At 50.2% G+C, this 24,633-nt stretch overlaps 1 protein-coding gene across 1 annotated transcript in view; it reads right to left on the bottom strand.

Moving 5' to 3' along the window:
- LOC128700824 (uncharacterized) overlaps positions 1-24,633 on the bottom strand; it is a 72,690-nt gene that overhangs the window by 4,832 nt on the left and 43,225 nt on the right. Inside the window, exon 3 of the mRNA XM_053794275.2 lies at positions 3,092-3,169. Within this exon, the coding sequence (XP_053650250.2) occupies positions 3,092-3,169 (78 nt within the window). The remainder of the gene's footprint in view (positions 1-3,091; positions 3,170-24,633) is intronic.

The raw sequence follows: 24,633 nt of genomic DNA, 5'->3' as shown, positions 1-24,633 counted from the left end.
AGCTTTAAACTTAATGGAAGGGGCAAGATTATTAAGAGCTTCAAGAAAAGGTTGGAAGAGACTGGAGTCATGAGGCCACAGAGCAAAGATGTCATCCACATAGCGGAGCCAGAGTGAAGGTTGCACATCGAGGGTAGGAAGAAGAACAGTCTCGAAGTATTCCATGTAAAGATTAGCAAGGACAGGAGAGAGAGGAGAGCCCATAGCGACACCGAAGGTTTGAGAATAATATTTCCCTTGGAAGGAAAAGGAGTTAGAGTCCACACAGAGGCGGATCAGATCAAGAAAGACATCAGTGGGGATAGGGTGATGAAGAAACCCTTCATGGGCCTTCTCTCTAAGGAAATCAAGGACATCATCAAGAGGGACATTGGTGAAGAGGGACTCAACGTCAAGACTAAGCATCTTACAGGTTGGGAGAGAGCGAACCCGTTCAATGAAGTCTTGAGAGTGACGGAGGTGGGCAGGAGAAAAAGTACCAAGAAAGGGAGTGAGGGTTTTGGCCAGCCAAGAAGCAAGAGAATAAGAGACAGAACCTCTAGATAGGACGAAGAGGAATATCAGGTTTATGAGTTTTGGGAAGGCCATAGAAATAGGGAAGAGAGGGACAGATGACACGAAACCGTAGAACAAGGTCAAAGTCAGGAGGACAGAGGTCGGAGAGAGTCCTTAGTTTTTTGTTGAAAGTTCTCTTGATGCGATCAAGAGGGTTGGAAACGAGAGGAGTGTAGGTGCGTGAGTCAGAGAGCAAGACATCAGCTTTACGGAGGTAATCCTCGCGATCAAGGATAACTACCGAATTACCTTTGTCAGAAGATAGTATGACAATGTTAGTGTTGGATTTAAGAGAAGAAAGGGCAAGTTGGTAACGGCGTGGAAGGTGGTGATTCTTGGAAAACAGACTAACAAGAGCAGGAAGGAGAGCACCACGAAAAGTGGACAAGTCAGGAAGATTACGGAAGCGAGATTGACGAAAGGAATCAAAAGAGCTAATCAGGGAAATACTAGCGCGAGGAGTAGGCGAAGTGGCAAAGGAAAGGCCAAAACCAAGAAGTTCAAGCTCATACTGAGAGAGTGAGACAGAAGACAGATTAGTAACACAGTCAGTGAGGGAGAATTTAGACCAAGGGCTAGCTGAGATGAGACGTTGAAGTTTATTTTGTAGTTTGGAAGAATGAACTTGTGCATTCAGGCGAGCAGTGTCAAAGGCAATGGTAGAGAGAAGGTTACAGAGATCCTGTGGTAGAGCCGCAAAGACAGCACGTTGACGTTGACGGTACCCGACCCATGGTTGACTGGTACCCGACCCATGGTTGACTGGTACCCGACCCATGGTTGACTGGTACCCGACCCATGGTTGGCTGGTACCCGACCCATGTTTGACTGGTACCCGACCCATGGTTGGCTGGTACCCGACCCATGGTTGACTGGTACCCGACCCATGGTTGACTGGTACCCGACCCATGGTTGACTGGTACCCGACCCATGGTTGACTGGTACCCGACCCATGGTTGACTGGTACTCGACTCATGATTGACTGGTACCTAATCCATGGTTGACTGGTACCCGACCCATGGTTGACTGGTACCCGACCCATGGTTGACTGGTACCCGACCCATGGTTGGCTGGTACCCGACCCATGTTTGACTGGTACCCGACCCAGGGCTGACTGGTACCCGACCCCTGGTTGACTGGTACCCGACCCATGGTTGACTGGTACCCGACCTATGGTTGACTGGTACTTGACTCATGGTTGACTGGTACCTGATCCATGGTTGATTGGTACCCCACCCATGGTTGACCGTTACCCGACCCATGGTTAACAGGTACCCGACCCATGGTTGACTGGTACTTGACTCATCGTTGACTGGTACCTGATCCATGGTTGACTGGTACCCGACCCATGGTTGACTGGTACCCGACGCATGATTGACTGGTACCCGACCCATGGTTGACTGGTACCCGACCCATGGTTGACAGGTACCCGACCCATGGTTGACAGGTACCCGACCCATGGTTGACTGGTACCCGTCCCATGGTTGACTGGTACCCGACCCATGGTTGACAGGTACCCGAGCCATGGTTGACAGGTACCCGTCCCATGGTTGACTGGTACCCGACCCATGGTTGACAGGTACCCGACCCGTGGTTGACTGGTACCCGACCTATGGTTGACTGGTACTTGGCTCATGGTTGACTGGTACCTGATCCGTGGTTGATTGGTACCCGACCCATGGTTGACCGTTACCCGACCCATGGTTAACAGGTACCCGACCCATGGTTGACTGGTACTTGACTCATCGTTGACTGGTACCTGATCCATGGTTGACTGGTACCCGACCCATGGTTGACTGGTACCCGACCCATGGTTGACAGGTACCCGACCCATGGTTGACAGGTACCCGACCCATGGTTGACTGGTACCCGTCCCATGGTTGACTGGTACCCGAGCCATGGTTGACAGGTACCCGAGCCATGGTTGACAGGTACCCGTCCCATGGTTGACTGGTACCCGACCCATGGTTGACAGGTACCCGACCCGTGGTTGACTGGTACCCGACCTATGGTTGACTGGTACTTGACTCATGGTTGACTGGTACCTGATCCATGGTTGATGGATACCCGACCCATGGTTGACCGTTACCCGACCCATGGTTAACAGGTACGCGACCCATGGTTGACTGGTACTTGACTCATCGTTGACTGGTACCTGATCCATGGTTGACTGGTACCCGACCCATGGTTGACTGGTACCCGACCCATGGTTGACAGGTACCCGACCCATGGTTGACAGGTACCCGACCCATGATTGACTGGTACCCGACCCATGGTTGACTGGTACCCGACCCATGGTTGACAGGTACCCGACCCATGGTTGACAGGTACCCGACCCATGATTGACTGGTACCCGACCCATGGTTGACTGGTACCCGACCCATGATTGACTGGTACCCGACCCATGGTTGACTGGTACCCGACCCATGGTTGACAGGTACCCGTCCCATGGTTGACTGGTACCCCAACTATGCTTGACTGGTACCACCTACTTGGTACCCAGGCCTCGACCACCGTGCTCACCTGAGACACTCACCTTACATCCCTCGCAGGTGAAGGCGCCGAAGTGGAAGCCCGCAGCTGGTTCACCACACACCTTGCACAGCTGGCTCATCTGTGGACGAATGCTCTATGTTAGTATATATATATATATATATATATATATATATATATATATATATATATATATATATATATATATATATATATATATATATATATATATATATATATATGTATATGTATATGTATATATATATATATATATATATATATATATATATATATATATATATATATATATATATATATATATATATATATATATATATATATATATATATATATATATATATATATATATATATATATATATATATATATATATATATATATATATATATATATATATATATATACCTGTGCATTTTATTGTGGCAACGTTTCGCTCTCCAGGAGCTTTGTCAAGCCGATACAAACAGTATATGGACACAGAGGGTATATAAAGGCTCAGAGTGAGGTGCAATACTAGTGAGGTACCATTTCGATGTTCACTAGTGGTAGTAGTAGTAGTAGTAGTGACAAAAGTTGTAGTAGTAGTAGTAGTAATACAATATGGTAGAGCAATTAATTCGTACATGAGTAAAAGGATATAAAAGCTATTACTTGGGTAACATAAAAATAGGTTGGACAAATATAGACTGGATAGAGAAGGCCTGTTTCAGTGTTCACTCTCTGTAATGTGCTTTGTGTAGTATAACAGGAGAGACTATGTGATGGCAGGGTTTACTGTTTTCAGGAGGATTCTTGCTAAGACTTCAGAGATGGTGAAGCTGCCGTTGTTTTGTTTAATTGTATTCGAAACAGCGATCAGTGCTGATTCGAGGCACTTGCGTCTGCGGAAATTAGTTTCTTTGATCACTAATTGGGCGTCCCTGAATTTCATGAGATGATTGGTGGAATTTCGGTGTTGTACACAGGCGTTGTTCAAGTTGTCGTTCCTACATGCGTAAATGTGTTCATTGAGGCGGGTGTCGAGGTTTCTTGCTGTTTCACCTACTTAGATCTTGTCACAGCCTCCACAGTAATAGTTTTTATATCCTTTTACTCATGTACGATTTAATTGCTCTACCATATTGTATTACTACTACTACTACAACTTTTGTCACTACTACTACTACTACTACTACTACTACTACTACTACTACTATTACTACTACCACTACTACTACTACTACCACTAATACTGCACCTCACTCTGAGCCTATACATACCCTCTGTGCCCATGTATTGTTTGTAATGGCTTGATAAAGCTCCTGGAGAGCGAAACGTTGCCACAATAATATGTCACATTAGTTGCACTTGTGTCCTTTTACTTTACATGCTAGATACTGTGAGGAGCTACGAGGGAGGGAGAACAGTACAAGGACCAGAAACAAGGGAATTCATACGTAGAGTCGCAGGGATGTTGGGAACTAATTCTTCAGTACCAGGGCAGGAGAGAAGTGGAATGACCTAGATGTACAAGTGGTGGACGTCAACTCCAAACAACCCAGCAGCAACAGCAGCTACGAGGCTTAAAATAAGCCAGTGGACAGTCCTGCAAGTGGCTTAGTCGCCACTGTAGATTCTAGACAGCTTACTAGTACTGTAATAAAAAGATTTTACTGTATTGTACCTTCTGAAGCTCTAAACCCGTCTGGTGGGTCATTCAGCGCAAATAATTTTACTGGTTAATGGGGGTTTAAAGCCTATCGACTACACGAGTGTCATAAAGGAGCACCTGACCTCTACACTACTACACGAGGGTCATAAAGGAACACCTGACCCCTACGCTACTACACGAGGGTCATGAAGGAACACCTGACCCCTACGCTACTACACGAGGGTCATGAAGGAACACCTGACCCCTACGCTACTACACGAGGGTCATGAAGGAACATCTGATCCCTACGCTACTACACGAGGGTCATGAAGGAGCCCCTGACCCCTACACTACTACACGAGGGTCATGAAGGAGCCCCTGACCCCTACGCTACTACACGAGGAACATGCAGGAGCCCCTGACCCCTACACTACTACACGAGGGTCATGAAGGAGCCCCTGACCCCTACACTACTACACGAGGGTCATGAAGGAGCCCCTGACCCCTACACTACTACATGAGGGTCATGAAGGAGCCCCTGACCCTTACGCTACTACACGAGGGTCATGAAGGAGCCCCTGACCCCTACACTACTACACGAGGGTCATGAAGGAGCCCCTGACCTCTACACTACTACACGAGGGTAATGAAGGAGCCCCTGACCCCTACGCTACTACACGAGGGTCATGAAGGAGCCCCTGACCCCTACGCTACTACACGAGGGTCAGGAAGGAGCCCCTGACCCCTACACTAATACACGAGGGTCATGAAGGAGCCCCTGACCCCTACACTTCTACACGAGGGTCATGAAGGAGCCCCTGACCCCTACACTACTACACGAGGGTCATGAAGGAGCTCCTGACCTCTACACTACTACACGAGGGTCATGAAGGAGCTCCTGACCCCTACACTACTACACGAGGGTCATGAAGGAGCCCCTGAGCTCTACACTACTACACGAGGGTCATGAAGGAGCCCCTGAGCTCTACACTACTACACGAGGGTCATGAAGGAGCCCCTGAGCTCTACACTACTACACGAGGGTCATGAAGGAGCCCCTGACCTCTACACTGCTACACGAGGGTCATCAAGGAGCCCCTGACCCCTACACTACTACACGAGGGTCATGAAGGAGCCCCTGACCTCTACACTACTACACGAGGGTCGTGAAGGAGCCCCTGACCTCTACACTACTACACGAGGGTCATGAAGGAGCCCCTGACCTCTACACTACTACACGAGGGTCATGAAGGAGCCCCTGACCTCTACACTACTACACGAGGGTCATGAAGGAACACCTGACCCCTACACTACTACACGAGGGTCATGAAGGAACACCTGACCTCTACACTACTACACGAGGGTCATGAAGGAGCCCCTGACCCCTACACTACTACACGAGGGTCATGAAGGAACACCTGACCCCTACACTACTACACGAGGGTCATGAAGGAACACCTGACCCCTACACTACTACACGAGGGTCATGAAGGAACACCTGACCCCTACACTACTACACGAGGGTCATGAAGGAGCCCCTGACCCCTACACTACTACACGAGGGTCATGAAGGAGCCCCTGACCCCTACACTACTACACGAGGGTCATGAAGGAGCCCCTGACCCTTACTCTACTACACGAGGGTCATGAAGGAGCACCTGACCCCTACACTACTACACGAGGGTCATGAAGGAGCCCCTGACCTCTACACTACTACACGAGGGTCATGAAGGAACACCTGACCCCTACACTACTACACGAGGGTCATGAAGGAGCCCCTGACCTCTACACTACTACACGAGGGTCATGAAGGAACACCTGACCCCTACACTACTACACGAGGGTCATGAAGGAACACCTGACCCCTACACTACTACACGAGGGTCATGAAGGAACACCTGACCCCTACACTACTACACGAGGGTCATGAAGGAGCCCCTGACCTCTACACTACTACACGAGGGTCATGAAGGAGCCCCTGACTTCTACACTACTACACGAGGGTCATGAAGGAGCCCCTGACCTCTACACTACTGCACGAGGGTCATGAAGGAACACCTGACCCCTACACTACTACACGAGGGTCATGAAGGAACACCTGACCCCTACACTACTACACGAGGGTCATGAAGGAACACCTGACCCCTACACTACTACACGAGGGTCATGAAGGAACCCCTGACACCTACACTACTACACGAGGGTCATGAAGGAACATCTGACCCCTACACTACTACACGAGGGTCATGAAGGAGCCCCTGACTTCTACACTACTACAGGAGGGTCATGAAGGAGCCACTGACCCCTACACTACTACACGAGGGTCATGAAGGAACACCTGACCCCTACACTACTACACGAGGGTCATGAAGGAGCCCCTGACTTCTACACTAGTACACGAGGGTCATGAAGGAACACCTGACCCCTACACTACTACACGAGGGTCATGAAGGAGCCCCTGACCCCTACACTACTACACGAGGGTCATGAAGGAGCCCCTGACTTCTACACTACTACACGAGGGTCATGAAGGAGCCCCTGACCCCTACACTACTACACGAGGGTCATGAAGGAGCCCCTGACTTCTACACTACTACACGAGGGTCATGAAGGAGCCCCTGACCCCTACACTACTACACGAGGGTCATGAAGGAGCCCCTGACCCCTACACTACTACACGAGGGTCATGAAGGAGCCCCTGACTTCTACACTACTACACGAGGGTCATGAAGGAGCCCCTGACCCCTACACTACTACACGAGGGTCATGAAGGAGCCCCTGACCTCTACACTACTACACGAGGGTCATGAAGGAGCCCCTGACCTCTACACTACTACACGAGGGTCATGAAGGAACACATGACTTCTACACTACTACACGAGGGTCATGAAGGAGCCCCTGACTTCTACACTACTACACGAGGGTCATGAAGGAGCCCCTGACCCCTACACTACTACACGAGGGTCATGAAGGAGCCCCTGACCTATACACTACTACACAAGGGTCATGAAGGAGCCCCTGACCTCTACACTACTACACGAGGGTCATGAAGGAGCCTCTGACCTCTACACTACTACATGAGGGTCATGAAGGAACACCTGACCTATACACTACTACACAAGGGTCATGAAGGAGCCCCTGAACCCTACACTACTACACGAGGGTCATGAAGGAGCCCCTGACCCCTACACTACTACACGAGGGTCATGAAGGAGCCCCTGACCTCTACACTACTACACGAGGGTCATGAAGGAGCCCCTGACCCCTACACTACTACACGAGGGTCATGAAGAAGCCCTGACCCCTACACTACTGCACGAGGGTCATGAAGGAGCCCCTGTCCTCTACACTACTACACGAGGGTCATGAAGGAACACCTGACCTATACACTACTACACAAGGGTCATGAAGGAGCCCCTGACCCCTACACTACTACACGAGGGTCATGAAGGAGCCCCTGACCCCTACACTACTACACGAGGGTCATGAAGGAGCCCCTGACCCCTACACTACTACACGAGGGTCATGAAGGAGCCCCTGACCCCTACACTACTACACGAGGGTCATGAAGGAACATCTGACCCCTACACTACTACACGAGGGTCATGAAGGAGCCCCTGACTTCTACACTACTACACGAGGGTCATGAAGGAGCCCCTGACTTCTACACTACTACACGAGGGTCATGAAGGAGCCCCTGACCTCTACACTACTGCACGAGGGTCATGAAGGAACACCTGACCCCTACACTACTACACGAGGGTCATGAAGGAACACCTGACCCCTACACTACTACACGAGGGTCATGAAGGAACCCCTGACACCTACACTACTACACGAGGGTCATGAAGGAACATCTGACCCCTACACTACTACACGAGGGTCATGAAGGAGCCCCTGACTTCTACACTACTACAGGAGGGTCATGAAGGAGCCCCTGACCTCTACACTACTACACGAGGGTCATGAAGGAACACCTGACCCCTACACTACTACACGAGGGTCATGAAGGAGCCCCTGACTTCTACACTAGTACACGAGGGTCATGAAGGAACACCTGACCCCTACACTACTACACGAGGGTCATGAAGGAGCCCCTGACCCCTACACTACTACACGAGGGTCATGAAGGAGCCCCTGACTTCTACACTACTACACGAGGGTCATGAAGGAGCCCCTGACCCCTACACTACTACACGAGGGTCATGAAGGAGCCCCTGACTTCTACACTACTACACGAGGGTCATGAAGGAGCCCCTGACCCCTACACTACTACACGAGGGTCATGAAGGAGCCCCTGACCCCTACACTACTACACGAGGGTCATGAAGGAGCCCCTGACTTCTACACTACTACACGAGGGTCATGAAGGAGCCCCTGACCCCTACACTACTACACAAGGGTCATGAAGGAGCCCCTGACCTCTACACTACTACACGAGGGTCATGAAGGAGCCCCTGACCTCTACACTACTACACGAGGGTCATGAAGGAGCCCCTGACCTCTACACTACTACACGAGGGTCATGAAGGAGCCTCTGACCTCTACACTACTACACGAGGGTCATGAAGGAACACCTGACCTATACACTACTACACAAGGGTCATGAAGGAGCCCCTGACTCCTACACTACTACACGAGGGTCATGAAGGAGCCCCTGACCCCTACACTACTACACGAGGGTCATGAAGGAGCCCCTGACCTCTACACTACTACACGAGGGTCATGAAGGAGCCCCTGACCCCTACACTACTACACGAGGGTCATGAAGAAGCCCTGACCCCTACACTACTACACGAGGGTCATGAAGGAGCCCCTGACCTCTACACTACTACACGAGGGTCATGAAGGAACACCTGACCTATGCACTACTACACAAGGGTCATGAAGGAGCCCCTGACCCCTACACTACTACACGAGGGTCATGAAGGAGCCCATGACCCCTACACTACTACACGAGGGTCATGAAGGAGCCCCTGACCCCTACACTACTACACGAGGGTCATGAAGGAGCCCCTGACCCCTACACTACTACACGAGGGTCATGAAGGAGCCCCTGACCCCTACACTACTACACGAGGGTCATGAAGGAGCCCCTGACCCCTACACTACTACACGAGGGTCATGAAGGAGCCCCTGACCCCTACACTACTACACGAGGGTCATGAAGGAGCCTCTGACCCCTATGCTACTACACAAGGGTCATGAAGGAGCCCCTGATCTCTACACTACTACACGAGGGTCATGAAGGAGCCCCTGACCTCTACACTACTACACGAGGGTCATGAAGGAGCCCCTGACCTCTACACTACTACACAAGGGTCATGAAGGAGCCCCTGACCCCTACACTACTACACGAGGGTCATGAAGGAGCCCCTGACCCCTACACTACTGCACGAGGGTCATGAAGGAGCCCCTGACCGCTACACTACTACACGAGGGTCATGAAGGAGCCCCTGACCCCTACACTACTACACGAGGGTCATGAAGGAGCCCCTGACCCCTACACTACTACACGAGGGTCATGAAGGAGCCCCTGACCCCTACACTACTACACAAGGGTCATGAAGGAGCCACTTACCCCTACACTACTACACAAGGGTCATGAAGGAGCCCCTGATCTCTACACTACTACACGAGGGTCATGAAGGAGCCCCTGACCTCTACACTACTACACGAGGGTCATGAAGGAGCCCCTGACCTCTACACTACTACACGAGGGTCATGAAGGAGCCCCTGACCTCTACACTACTACACGAGGGTCATGAAGGAGCCCCTGACCCCTACACTACTACACGAGGGTCATGAAGGAGCCCCTGACCCCTACACTACTACACGAGGGTCATGAAGGAACACCTGACCTCTACACTAATACACGAGGGTCATGAAGGAACACCTGACCCCTACACTACTACATGAGGGTCATGAAGGAACACCTGACCCCTACACTACTACACGAGGGTCATGAAGGAACACCTGACCCCTACACTACTACACGAGGGTCATGAAGGAACATCTGACCCCTACACTACTACACAAGGGTCATGAAGGAGCCCCTGATCTCTACACTACTACACGAGGTCATGAAGGAGCCCCTGACCTCTACACTACTACACGAGGGTCATGAAGGAGCCCCTGACCCCTACACTACTACACGAGGGTCATGAAGGAACACCTGACCTCTACACTACTACACGAGGGTCATGAAGGAACACCTGACCTCTACACTACTACACGAGGGTCATGAAGGAACACCTGACCCCTACACTACTACACGAGGATCATGAAGGAACACCTGACCCCTACATTACTACACGAGGGTCATGAAGGAACACCTGACCCCTACACTACTACACGAGGGTCATGAAGGAACATCTGACCCTTACACTACTACACGAGGGTCATGAAGGACCACCTGACCCCTACACTACTACACGAGGGTCATGAAGGAGCCCCTGACCCCTACACTACAACACGAGGGTCATGAAGGAGCCCCTGACCCCTACACTACTACACGAGGGTCATGAAGGAGCCCCTGACCTCTACTCTACTACACGAGGGTCATGAAGGAACACCTGACCTCTACACTACTACACGAGGGTCATGAAGGAGCCCCTGACCCCTACCCTACTACACGAGGGTCATGAAGGATCCCCTGACCCCTACACTACTACACGAGGGTCATGAAGGAACACCTGACCCCTACACTACTACACGAGGGTCATGAAGGAACACCTGACCCCTACACTACTACACGAGGGTCATGAAGGAGCCCCTGACCCCTACACTACTACACGAGGGTCATGAAGGAGCCCCTGACCCCTACACTACTACACGAGGGTCATGAAGGAGCCCCTGACCCTTACGCTACTACACGAGGGTCATGAAGGAGCACCTGACCCCTACACTACTACACGAGGGTCATGAAGGAGCCCCTGACCTCTACCCTACTACACGAGGGTCATGAAGGAGCCCCTGACCCCTACACTACTACACGAGGGTCATGAAGGAGCCCCTGACCTCTACACTACTACACGAGGGTCATGAAGGAACACCTGACCCCTACACTACTACACGAGGGTCATGAAGGAACACCTGACCCCTACACTACTACACGAGGGTCATGAAGGAACATCTGACCCCTACACTACTACACGAGGGTCATGAAGGAGCCCCTGACTTCTACACTACTACACGAGGGTCATGAAGGAGCCCCTGACTTCTACACTACTACACGAGGGTCATGAAGGAGCCCCTGACCTCTACACTACTGCACGAGGGTCATGAAGGAACACCTGACCCCTACACTACTACACGAGGGTCATGAAGGAACACCTGACCCCTACACTACTACACGAGGGTCATGAAGGAACACCTGACCCCTACACTACTACACGAGGGTCATGAAGGAACCCCTGACACCTACACTACTACACGAGGGTCATGAAGGAACATCTGACCCCTACACTACTACACGAGGGTCATGAAGGAGCCCCTGACTTCTACACTACTACAGGAGGGTCATGAAGGAGCCCCTGACCCCTACACTACTACACGAGGGTCATGAAGGAACACCTGACCCCTACACTACTACACGAGGGTCATGAAGGAGCCCCTGACTTCTACACTAGTACACGAGGGTCATGAAGGAACACCTGACCCCTACACTACTACACGAGGGTCATGAAGGAGCCCCTGACCCCTACACTACTACACGAGGGTCATGAAGGAGCCCCTGACTTCTACACTACTACACGAGGGTCATGAAGGAGCCCCTGACCCCTACACTACTACACGAGGGTCATGAAGGAGCCCCTGACTTCTACACTACTACACGAGGGTCATGAAGGAGCCCCTGACCCCTACACTACTACACGAGGGTCATGAAGGAGCCCCTGACCCCTACACTACTACACGAGGGTCATGAAGGAGCCCCTGACTTCTACACTACTACACGAGGGTCATGAAGGAGCCCCTGACCCCTACACTACTACACGAGGGTCATGAAGGAGCCCCTGACCTCTACACTACTACACGAGGGTCATGAAGGAGCCCCTGACCTCTACACTACTACACGAGGGTCATGAAGGAACACCTGACTTCTACACTACTACACGAGGGTCATGAAGGAGCCCCTGACTTCTACACTACTACACGAGGGTCATGAAGGAGCCCCTGACCCCTACACTACTACACGAGGGTCATGAAGGAGCCCCTGACCTATACACTACTACACAAGGGTCATGAAGGAGCCCCTGACCTCTACACTACTACACGAGGGTCATGAAGGAGCCTCTGACCTCTACACTACTACATGAGGGTCATGAAGGAACACCTGACCTATACACTACTACACAAGGGTCATGAAGGAGCCCCTGAACCCTACACTACTACACGAGGGTCATGAAGGAGCCCCTGACCCCTACACTACTACACGAGGGTCATGAAGGAGCCCCTGACCTCTACACTACTACACGAGGGTCATGAAGGAGCCCCTGACCCCTACACTACTACACGAGGGTCATGAAGAAGCCCTGACCCCTACACTACTGCACGAGGGTCATGAAGGAGCCCCTGACCTCTACACTACTACACGAGGGTCATGAAGGAACACCTGACCTATACACTACTACACAAGGGTCATGAAGGAGCCCCTGACCCCTACACTACTACACGAGGGTCATGAAGGAGCCCCTGACCCCTACACTACTACACGAGGGTCATGAAGGAGCCCCTGACCCCTACACTACTACACGAGGGTCATGAAGGAGCCCCTGACCCCTACACTACTACACGAGGGTCATGAAGGAACATCTGACCCCTACACTACTACACGAGGGTCATGAAGGAGCCCCTGACTTCTACACTACTACACGAGGGTCATGAAGGAGCCCCTGACTTCTACACTACTACACGAGGGTCATGAAGGAGCCCCTGACCTCTACACTACTGCACGAGGGTCATGAAGGAACACCTGACCCCTACACTACTACACGAGGGTCATGAAGGAACACCTGACCCCTACACTACTACACGAGGGTCATGAAGGAACACCTGACCCCTACACTACTACACGAGGGTCATGAAGGAACCCCTGACACCTACACTACTACACGAGGGTCATGAAGGAACATCTGACCCCTACACTACTACACGAGGGTCATGAAGGAGCCCCTGACTTCTACACTACTACAGGAGGGTCATGAAGGAGCCCCTGACCTCTACACTACTACACGAGGGTCATGAAGGAACACCTGACCCCTACACTACTACACGAGGGTCATGAAGGAGCCCCTGACTTCTACACTACTACACCAGGGTCAAGAAGGAACACCTGACCCCTACACTACTACACGAGGGTCATGAAGGAGCCCCTGACCCCTACACTACTACACGAGGGTCATGAAGGAGCCCCTGACTTCTACACTACTACACGAGGGTCATGAAGGAGCCCCTGACCCCTACACTACTACACGAGGGTCATGAAGGAGCCCTTGACTTCTACACTACTACACGAGGGTCATGAAGGAGCCCCTGACCCCTACACTACTACACGAGGGTCATGAAGGAGCCCCTGACCCCTACACTACTACACGAGGGTCATGAAGGAGCCCCTGACTTCTACACTACTACACGAGGGTCATGAAGGAGCCCCTGACCCCTACACTACTACACAAGGGTCATGAAGGAGCCCCTGACCTCTACACTACTACACGAGGGTCATGAAGGAGCCCCTGACCTCTACACTACTACACGAGGGTCATGAAGGAGCCCCTGACCTCTACACTACTACACGAGGGTCATGAAGGAACACCTGACTTCTACACTACTACACGAGGGTCATGAAGGAGCCCCTGACTTCTACACTACTACACGAGGGTCATGAAGGAGCCCCTGACCCCTACACTACTACACGAGGGTCATGAAGGAGCCCCTGACCTATACACTACTACACAAGGGTCATGAAGGAGCCCCTGACCTCTACACTACTACACGAGGGTCATGAAGGAGCCTCTGACCTCTACACTACTACACGAGGGTCATGAAGGAACACCTGACCTATACACTACTACACAAGGGTCATGAAGGAGCCCCTGACTCCTACACTACTACACGAGGGTCATGAAGGAGCCCCTGACCCCTACACTACTACACGAGGGTCATGAAGGAGCCCCTGACCTCTACACTACTACACGAGGGTCATGAAGGAGCCCCTGACCCCTACACTACTACACGAGGGTCATGAAGAAGCCCTGACCCCTACACTACTACACGAGGGTCATGAAGGAGCCCCTGACCTCTACACTACTACACGAGGGTCATGAAGGAACACCTGACCTATACACTACTACACAAGGGTCATGAAGGAGCCCCTGACCCCTACACTACTACACGAGGGTCATGAAGGAGCCCCTGACCCCTACACTACTACACGAGGGTCATGAAGGAGCCCCTGACCCCTACACTACTACACGAGGGTCATGAAGGAGCCCCTGACCCCTACACTACTACACGAGGGTCATGAAGGAGCCCCTGACCCCTACACTACTACACGAGGGTCATGAAGGAGCCCCTGACCCCTACACTACTACACGAGGGTCATGAAGGAGCCCCTGACCCCTACACTACTACACGAGGGTCATGAAGGAGCCTCTGACCCCTACGCTACTACACAAGGGTCATGAAGGAGCCCCTGATCTCTACACTACTACACGAGGGTCATGAAGGAGCCCCTGACCTCTACACTACTACACGAGGGTCATGAAGGAGCCCCTGACCTCTACACTACTACACAAGGGTCATGAAGGAGCCCCTGACCCCTACACTACTACACGAGGGTCATGAAGGAGCCCCTGACCCCTACACTACTGCACGAGGGTCATGAAGGAGCCCCTGACCGCTACACTACTACACGAGGGTCATGAAGGAGCCCCTGACCCCTACACTACTACACGAGGGTCATGAAGGAGCCCCTGACCCCTACACTACTACACGAGGGTCATGAAGGAGCCCCTGACCCCTACACTACTACACAAGGGTCATGAAGGAGCCACTTACCCCTACACTACTACACAAGGGTCATGAAGGAGCCCCTGATCTCTACACTACTACACGAGGGTCATGAAGGAGCCCCTGACCTCTACACTACTACACGAGGGTCATGAAGGAGCCCCTGACCTCTACACTACTACACGAGGGTCATGAAGGAGCCCCTGACCTCTACACTACTACACGAGGGTCATGAAGGAGCCCCTGACCCCTACACTACTACACGAGGGTCATGAAGGAGCCCCTGACCCCTACACTACTACACGAGGGTCATGAAGGAACACCTGACCTCTACACTAATACACGAGGGTCATGAAGGAACACCTGACCCCTACACTACTACACGAGGGTCATGAAGGAACACCTGACCCCTACACTACTACACGAGGGTCATGAAGGAACACCTGACCCCTACACTACTACTCGAGGGTCATGAAGGAACATCTGACCCCTACACTACTACACAAGGGTCATGAAGGAGCCCCTGATCTCTACACTACTACACGAGGTCATGAAGGAGCCCCTGACCTCTACACTACTACACGAGGGTCATGAAGGAGCCCCTGACCCCTACACTACTACACGAGGGTCATGAAGGAACACCTGACCTCTACACTACTACACGAGGGTTATGAAGGAACACCTGACCTCTACACTACTACACGAGGGTCATGAAGGAACACCTGACCCCTACACTACTACACGAGGATCATGAAGGAACACCTGACCCCTACACTACTACACGAGGGTCATGAAGGAACACCTGACCCCTACACTACTACACGAGGGTCATGAAGGAACATCTGACCCCTACACTACTACACGAGGGTCACGAAGGAACACCTGACCTCTACACTACTACACGAGGGTCATGAAGGAACACCTGACCCCTACACTACTACACGAGGGTCATGAAGGAGCCCCTGACCCCTACACTACTACACGAGGGTCATGAAGGAGCCCCTGACCTCTACACTACTACACGAGGGTCATGAAGGAGCCCCTGACCTCTACTCTACTACACGAGGGTCATGAAGGAACACCTGACCCCTACACTACTACACGAGGGTCATGAAGGAGCCCCTGACCCCTACACTACAACACGAGGGTCATGAAGGAGCCCCTGACCCCTACACTACTACACGAGGGTCATGAAGGAGCCCCTGACCTCAACACTACTACACGAGGGTCATGAAGGAGCCCCTGACCCCTACACTACTACACGAGTGTCATGAAGGAGCCCCTGACCTCTACACTACTACACGAGGGTCATGAAGGAGCCCCTGACCTCAACACTACTACACGAGGGTCATGAAGGAGCCCCTGACCCCTACACTACTACACGAGTGTCATGAAGGAGCCCCTGACCTCAACACTACTACACGAGGGTCATGAAGGAGCCCCTGACCCCTACACTACTACACGAGTGTCATGAAGGAGCCCCTGACCTCTACACTACTACACGAGGGTCATGAAGGAGCCCCTGACCTCTACACTACTACACGAGTGTCATGAAGGAGCCCCTGACCTCTACACCACCAGACAAGAAGATTTTAATAAATATAAGATAAATCAAAGTACACTGTGTATAGACAGTGAGGGATATACACCTCTCAGTGTATGTATGCTGTGTGTACTCTGACTAACACTGCAGTGAGGGATATACACCTCTCAGTGTATATATGCTGTGTGTACTCTGACTAACACTGCCTCGTCACTACTATTACTACTGCTACTATACACTGCCTCGTCTCTGTATATGTACACTGAGAGGTGTATGTTTCTCTGCGTGTATGTACACTTGGAGGTGTATGTCTCTGTCTATGTACACTGAGAGGTGTATGTCTCTGTATATGTACAGTGAGAGGTGTATGTTTCTCTGCGTATATGTACACTGAGAGGTGTATGTCACTGTATATGTACGCTGAGAGGTGTATGTCTCTGTCTATGTACACTGAGAGGTGTATGTCTCTGTCTATGTACACTGAGAGGTGTATGTCTCTGTCTATGTACACTGAGAGGTGTATGTCTCTGTCTATGTACACTGAGAGGTGTATGTCTCTGTATATGTACACTGAGAGGTGTATGTCTCTGTATATGTACACTGAGAGGTGTATGTCTCTGTATATGTACACTGAGAGGTGTATGTCTCTGTCTATGTACACTGAGAGGTGTATGTCTCTGTCTATGTACACTGAGAGGTGTATGTCTCTGTATATGTACACTGAGAGGTGTATGTCTCTGTATATGTACACTGAGAGGTGTATGTCTCTGTCTATGTACACTGAGAGGTGTATGTCTCTGTCTATGTACACTGAGAGGTGTATGTCTCTGTCTATGTACACTGAGAGGTGTATGTCTCTGTCTATGTACACTGAGAGGTGTATGTCTCTGTCTATGTACACTGAGAGGTGTATGTATCTGTCTATGTACACTGAGAGGTGTATGTCTCTGTCTATGTACACTGAGAGGTGTATGTTTCCTACTCTACCTGAAACTCAACTTTATGTCTTAAAACATTCTTGACTAGTGATGACCAGGTGACTTGCAGCCTTTATGACCCTCTTGTAGTAGACAGACTTTAAACCACATTAAGGAACCCAGCAAGATGTCACAGGTCGTGTGTAGAGACATCAACCTCAGGCAGACCTTAACTATATATCATTTTTTATATATTGTAAACATGAGGAAATTAAATCTTCATCAGAGTACAAAACAAATTCCAGCCACAAAATAGAGCGAAACACCAACGTCAAAGACCTGGGAGTGATCATGTCGGAGGATCTCACCTTCAAGGACCATAACATTGTATCAATCGCAGCTGCTAGAAAAATGACAGGATGGATAATGAGAACCTTCAAAACTAGGGAGGCCAAGCCCATGATGACACTCTTCAGGTCACTTGTTCTATCTAGGCTGGAATATTGCTGCACACTAACAGCACCTCTCAAGGCAGGTGAAATTGCTGACCTAGAAAATGTACAGAGAACCTTCACGGCGCGCATAACGGAGATAAAACACCTCAATTACTGGGAGCGCTTGAAGTTCCTGAACCTGTACTCCCTGGAACGCAGGCGGAAGAGATACATGATTATATACACCTGGAAAATCCTAGAGGGACTAGTACCGAACTTGCACACGAAAATCACTCACTACGAAAGCAAAAGACTTGGCAGAAGATGCAACATCCCCACAATGAAAAGCAGGGGTGTCACTAGCACGTTAAGAGACAGCACAATAAGTGTCAGGGGCCCAAGACTGTTCAACTGCCTCCCAGCATACATAATGGGGGTTACCAATAGACCCCTGGCTGTCTTCAAGCTGGCACTGGACAGGCACCTAAAGTCGGTACCTGACCAGCCGGGCGGTGGCTCGTACGTTGGATTGCGTGCAGCCAGCAGTAACAGCCTGGTTGATTAGGCTCTGATCCACCATGAGGCCTTGTCACAGACCGGGCCGCGGGGATGTTGACCCCCGGAACTCTCTCCAGGTAAACTCCAGGTAGACACCCCTTGCCCAGCCTTCCAGGGCATACTTCACCTTCCCCTCACATCATTAACATGCACTTCTCTTTTCTATTGTAGACGGAGACCACACAATAACTCTTAGTTACTCTTTCTTATGTTCTTCATACTATTCTAGAAAATGCGCTATCACCATTACTATTTGCTAGCCATGCTGCCTCTCCACGTGTTCATTCCCGTAAAGCACGTAAGGTGAAGATCTTACCAGGATCCCTTTCTTCACTGCCCTTTCCCTTGCTCTCTCTTTCACCACCTTTCATTTAGGCTTCTCCACTTTCCTATTCACTCCCCGTCCATCCCACTCAGATCGCTGCTAATCCCCTCTCCACTAAAAGCAGGTAGAATGCGACGATAAAAGAGGGTGTGAGGGAGATTCTCGCCTCGACGCACACACTCGAGCACAGCGGCGGAATTGATCATAGGGTGAAAAAAGTGAGTCAGAAATTGAGGGGAGGAGGAAGAATCGACTGAAATGGAATGGCTTCCGCTGCCACTCTCCCAAAGTAACCCCCAAGGACAAGTGTGCAGCTGTACTTGAAAACAAGGACAGTGAAGCCTCCCTGCTTGTAATATAAGTGTGCTGTAGGACCTCCAGCTTGTGTCACTTGTGTTGAAGGACCCCAGCTTGTGTCACTTGTGTTGAAGGAGCCCAGCTTGTTGCTTGTGTATGTTGTAGGACCCCAGCTTGTTACTTGTATGTGTTGTAGGACCCCAGCTTGTTACTTGTATGTGTTGTAGGACCCCAGCTTGTTACTTGTATGTGTTGTAGGACCCCAGCTTGTTACTTGTATGTGTTGTAGGACCCCAGCTTGTTACTTGTATGTGTTTCAGGACCCCAGCTTGTTGATTGTATGTGTTGTAGGACCCCAGCTTGTTACTTGTATGTGTTGTAGGACCCCAGCTTGTTACTTGTATGTGTTGTAGGACCCCAGCTTGTTGCTTGTATGTGTTGTAGGACCCCAGCTTGTTGTTTGTATGTGTTGTAGGACCCCAGCTTGTTGCTTGTATGTGTTGTAGGACCCCAGCTTGTTACTTGTATGTGTTGTAGGACCCCAGCTTGTTACTTGTATGTGTTGTAGGACCCAGCTTGTTGCTTGTATGTGTTGTAGGACCCCAGCTTGTTACTTGTATGTGTTGTAGGACCCCAGCTTGCTACTTACATGTATTGTAGGACCCCAGCTTGTTGCTTGTACGTGTTGTAGGTCCCCAGCTTGTTACTTGTATGTGTTGTAGGTCCCCAGCTTGTTGCTTGTATGTGTTGTAGGTCCCCAGCTTGTTGCTTGTATGTGTTGTAGGACGCCAGCTTGTTACCTGTATGTTTGGTAGGACCCCAGCTTGTTACCTGTATGTGTTGTAGGTCCCCAGCTTGTTACTTGTATGTGTTGTAGGTTCCCAGCTTGTTGCTTGTATGTGTTGTACGTCCCCAGCTTGTTACCTGTATGTGTTGTAGGTCCCCAGCTTGTTACCTGTATGTGTTGTAGGTCCCCAGCTTGTTACTTGTATGTGTTGTAGGTCCCCAGCTTGTTACTTGTATGTGTTGTAGGTCCCCAGCTTGTTGCTTGTATGTGTTGTAGGTCCCCAGCTTGTTACCTGTATGTGTTGTAGGACCCCAGCTTGTTACCTGTATGTGTTGTAGGTCCCCAGCTTGTTACTTGTATGTGTTGTAGGTCCCCAGCTTGTTACTTGTATGTGTTGTAGGTCCCCAGCTTGTTACTTGTATGTGTTGTAGGACCCCAGCTTGTTGCTTGTATGTGTTGTAGGACCCCAGCTTGTTACCTGTATGTGTTGTAGGATGCTTGTTACCTGTATGTGTTGTAGGTCCCCAGCTTGTTACTTGTATGTGTTGTAGGACCCCAGCTTGTTACTTGTACGTGTTGTAGGTCCCCAGCTTGTTACTTGTATGTGTTGAAGGTCCCCAGCTTGTTATTGTATGTGTTTTAGGACCCCAGCTTGTTGCTTGTATGTGTTGTTGTTACTTGTATGTGTTGTAGGTCCCCAGCTTGTTACTTGTATGTGTTGTAGGACCCCAGCTTGTTACTTGTATGTGTTGTAGGACCCCAGCTTGTTACCTGTATGTGTTGTAGGACCCCAGCTTGTTGCTTGTATGTGTTGTAGGACCCCAGCTTGTTGCTTGTATATGTTGTAGGACCCCAGCTTGTTACCTGTATGTGTTGTAGGACCCGAGGTTGTTACGTGTATGTGTTGTAGGACCCCAGCTTGTTACTTGTACGTGTTGCAGGTCCCCAGCTTGTTACTTGTATGTGTTGTAGGTCCCCAGCTTCTTACTTGTATGTGTTGTAGGACCCCAGCTTGCTACTTATATGTGTTGTAGGACCCCAGCTTGTTACTTGTATGTGTTGTAGGTTCCCAGCTTGTTACTTGTATGTGTTGTAGGACCCCAGCTTGTTACTTGTATGTGTTGTAGGACCCCAGCTTGTTACTTGTATGTGTTGTAGGACCCCAGCTTGTTGCTTGTATGTGTTGTAGGACCCCAGCTTGTTGCTTGTAGGTGTTGTAGGATCCCAGCTTGTTACTTGTATGTGTTGTAGGACCCCAGCTTGTTACTTGTATGTGTTGTAGGACCCCAGCTTGTTACTTGTATGTGTTGTAGGTCCCCAGCTTGTTACTTGTATGTGTTGTAGGACCCCAGCTTGTTACTTGTATGTGTTGTAGGTCCCCAGCTTGTTGCTTGTATGTGTTGTAGGTCTCCAGCTTGTTACTTGTATGTGTTGTAGGACCCCAGCTTGTTGCTTGTATGTGTTGTAGGTCCCCAGCTTGTTACTTGTATGTGTTGTAGGACCCTAGCCTGTTGCTTGTATGTGTTGTAGGACCCCAGCTTGTTACTTGTATGTGTTGTAGGACCCCAGCTTTTTACTTGTTTGTGTTGTAGGACCCTAGCCTGTTGCTTGTATGTGTTGTAGGACCCCAGCTTGTTACTTGTATGCGTTGTAGGACCCCAGCTTGTTACTTGTATGTGTTGTAGGACCCCAGCTTGTTACTTGTATGTGTTGTAGGTTCCCAGCTTGTTACTTGTATGTGTTGTAGGACCCCAGCTTGTTACTTGTATGTGTTGTAGGACCCCAGCTTGTTACTTGTATGTGTTGTAGGACCCCAGCTTGTTGCTTGTATGTGTTGTAGGAACCCAGCTTGTTGCTTGTAGGTGTTGTAGGATCTCAGCTTGTTACTTGTATGTGTTGTAGGACCCCAGCTTGTTACTTGTATGTGTTGTAGGACCCCAGCTTGTTACTTGTATGTGTTGTAGGTCCCCAGCTTGTTACTTGTATGTGTTGTAGGTCCCCAGCTTGTTACTTGTATGTGTTGTAGGACCCCAGCTTGTTGCTTGTATGTGTTGTAGGTCTCCAGCTTGTTACTTGTATGTGTTGTAGGACCCCAGCTTGTTGCTTGTATGTGTTGTAGGTCCCCAGCTTGTTACTTGTATGTGTTGTAGGACCCTAGCCTGTTGCTTGTATGTGTTGTAGGACCCCAGCTTGTTACTTGTATGTGTTGTAGGACCCCAGCTTTTTACTTGTTTGTGTTGTAGGACCCTAGCCTGTTGCTTGTATGTGTTGTAGGACCCCAGCTTGTTACTTGTATGCGTTGTAGGACCCCAGCTTGTTACTTGTATGTGTTGTAGGACCCTAGCCTGTTGCTTGTATGTGTTGCAGGACCCCAGCTTGTTACTTGTATGTGTTGTAGGACCCCAGCTTTTTACTTGTATGTGTTGTAGGACCCTAGCTTTTTACTTGTATATGTTGTAGAACCCCAGCTTGTTACTTGTATGTGTTGTAGGACCCTAGCCTGTTGCTTGTATGTGTTGTAGGACCCCAGCTTGTTACTTGTATGTGTTGTAGGACCCCAGCTTTTTACTTGTATGTGTTGTAGGACCCCAGCTTGTTACTTGTATGTGTTGTAGGACCCCAGCTTGTTACTAGTGAGTGTTAGGGTAGATGGTGAAGGTGAGGGGGTGAAGGTGAGGGGGTGAAGGTGAGAGGGTGAAGGTGAGAGGATGAAGGTGTGAGGGTGAAGGTGAGAGGGTGAAGGTGAGAGGGTGAAGGTGAGAGGGTGAAGGTGAGATGGTGAAGGTGAGGGGGTGAAGCTGAGAGGGTGAAGGTGAGAGGGTGAAGGTGAGAGGGTGAAGGAGAGCGGGAGAATGTGAGAGGGTGAAGGTGAGGGGGTGATGGTGAGAGGGTGAAGGTGAGAGGGTGAAGGTGAGAGGGTGAAGGTGAGGGGGTGAAGGTGAGAGGGTGAAGGTGAGGGGGTGAAGGTGAGAGGGTGAAGGTGAGGGGGTGAAGGTGAGAGGGTGAAGGTGAGAGGGTGAAGGTGAGGGGGTGAAGGTGAGAGGGTGAAGGTGAGAGGGTGAAGGTGAGAGGGTGAAGGTGAGAGGGCGAAGGTGAGAGGGTGAAGGTGAGAGGGTGAAGGTGAGAGGGTGAAGGTGAGGGGGTGAAGGTGAGAGGGTGAAGGTGAGAGGGTGAAGGTGAGAGGGTGAAGGTGAGAGGGTGAAGGTGAGGGGGTGAAGGTGAGGGGGTGAAGATGAGAGGGTGAATGTGAGAGGGTGAAGGTGAGAGGGTGGAGAGCCAGGATAATAATAAGAGTGACTGAGAATGAATGGGGGTCTACAAAAGGCTGTGTGGAAGCCTCTCACCGTGATAAGAATCGGCTGCTTTTTTTCGTGCTCTTTGTATTGCTTTTTTCTCTTAGACTCTTTTGTTTTTTGTATGACTGAGAAATTTACTGCTTCTGGGTCTTGTAAAACGCGCGTCCATCAGTGAGTAATATTACCGATATTATCTTTGTGCTATTATCGCCTCATAATATTTGTCTTTTAAGTTCTAGTTGATAAGTGGAACAATCTACCTAGTAGGGTGATTGAAGCTAAAACCTTGAGTAGTTTCAAGTTTATGTTGGATAAGTACATGAATGAGAGGGGTTGGATTTGAGTGGGACTTGCATATGAGTAAATAGATTCATCAGAATCTGTATTGATAAAGTCACTGGATGGCGAAACGTCTACATTAAAGATAACCAGATGTTGCACAAGTGTCTTAACTTTCATCAGATTTATCAGAGTTTATTGTTAGGGTACCACTGAAAGTGGGTTGGGCAAATATTCGGTTAGTGGGTTGGATTTGTAAAGGACCTGCCCAGTATGGGCCAACAGGCCTACTGCAATGTTCCTTCTTTCTTATGTTTTATTTGCTCGCTCTAACTCATACTTCTTTACTCTCTATTTTACTCCCTCCTCTCCCACTAGAACTCTTCACTCATATTCCCTCCCACTTTCACCCTTCCTTCTCAAATCTCTCTCCTTTTTACCTCAATTTCTTCCCATCTCTCCTTTCATTACTTTCCCCCTGATCGTGG

The sequence above is a fragment of the Cherax quadricarinatus genome, chromosome 56 (genome assembly GCF_038502225.1).
Source record: "Cherax quadricarinatus isolate ZL_2023a chromosome 56, ASM3850222v1, whole genome shotgun sequence".
Taxonomy (NCBI): domain Eukaryota; kingdom Metazoa; phylum Arthropoda; class Malacostraca; order Decapoda; family Parastacidae; genus Cherax; species Cherax quadricarinatus.
This window is presented reverse-complemented; position numbering and strand designations above follow the sequence as displayed.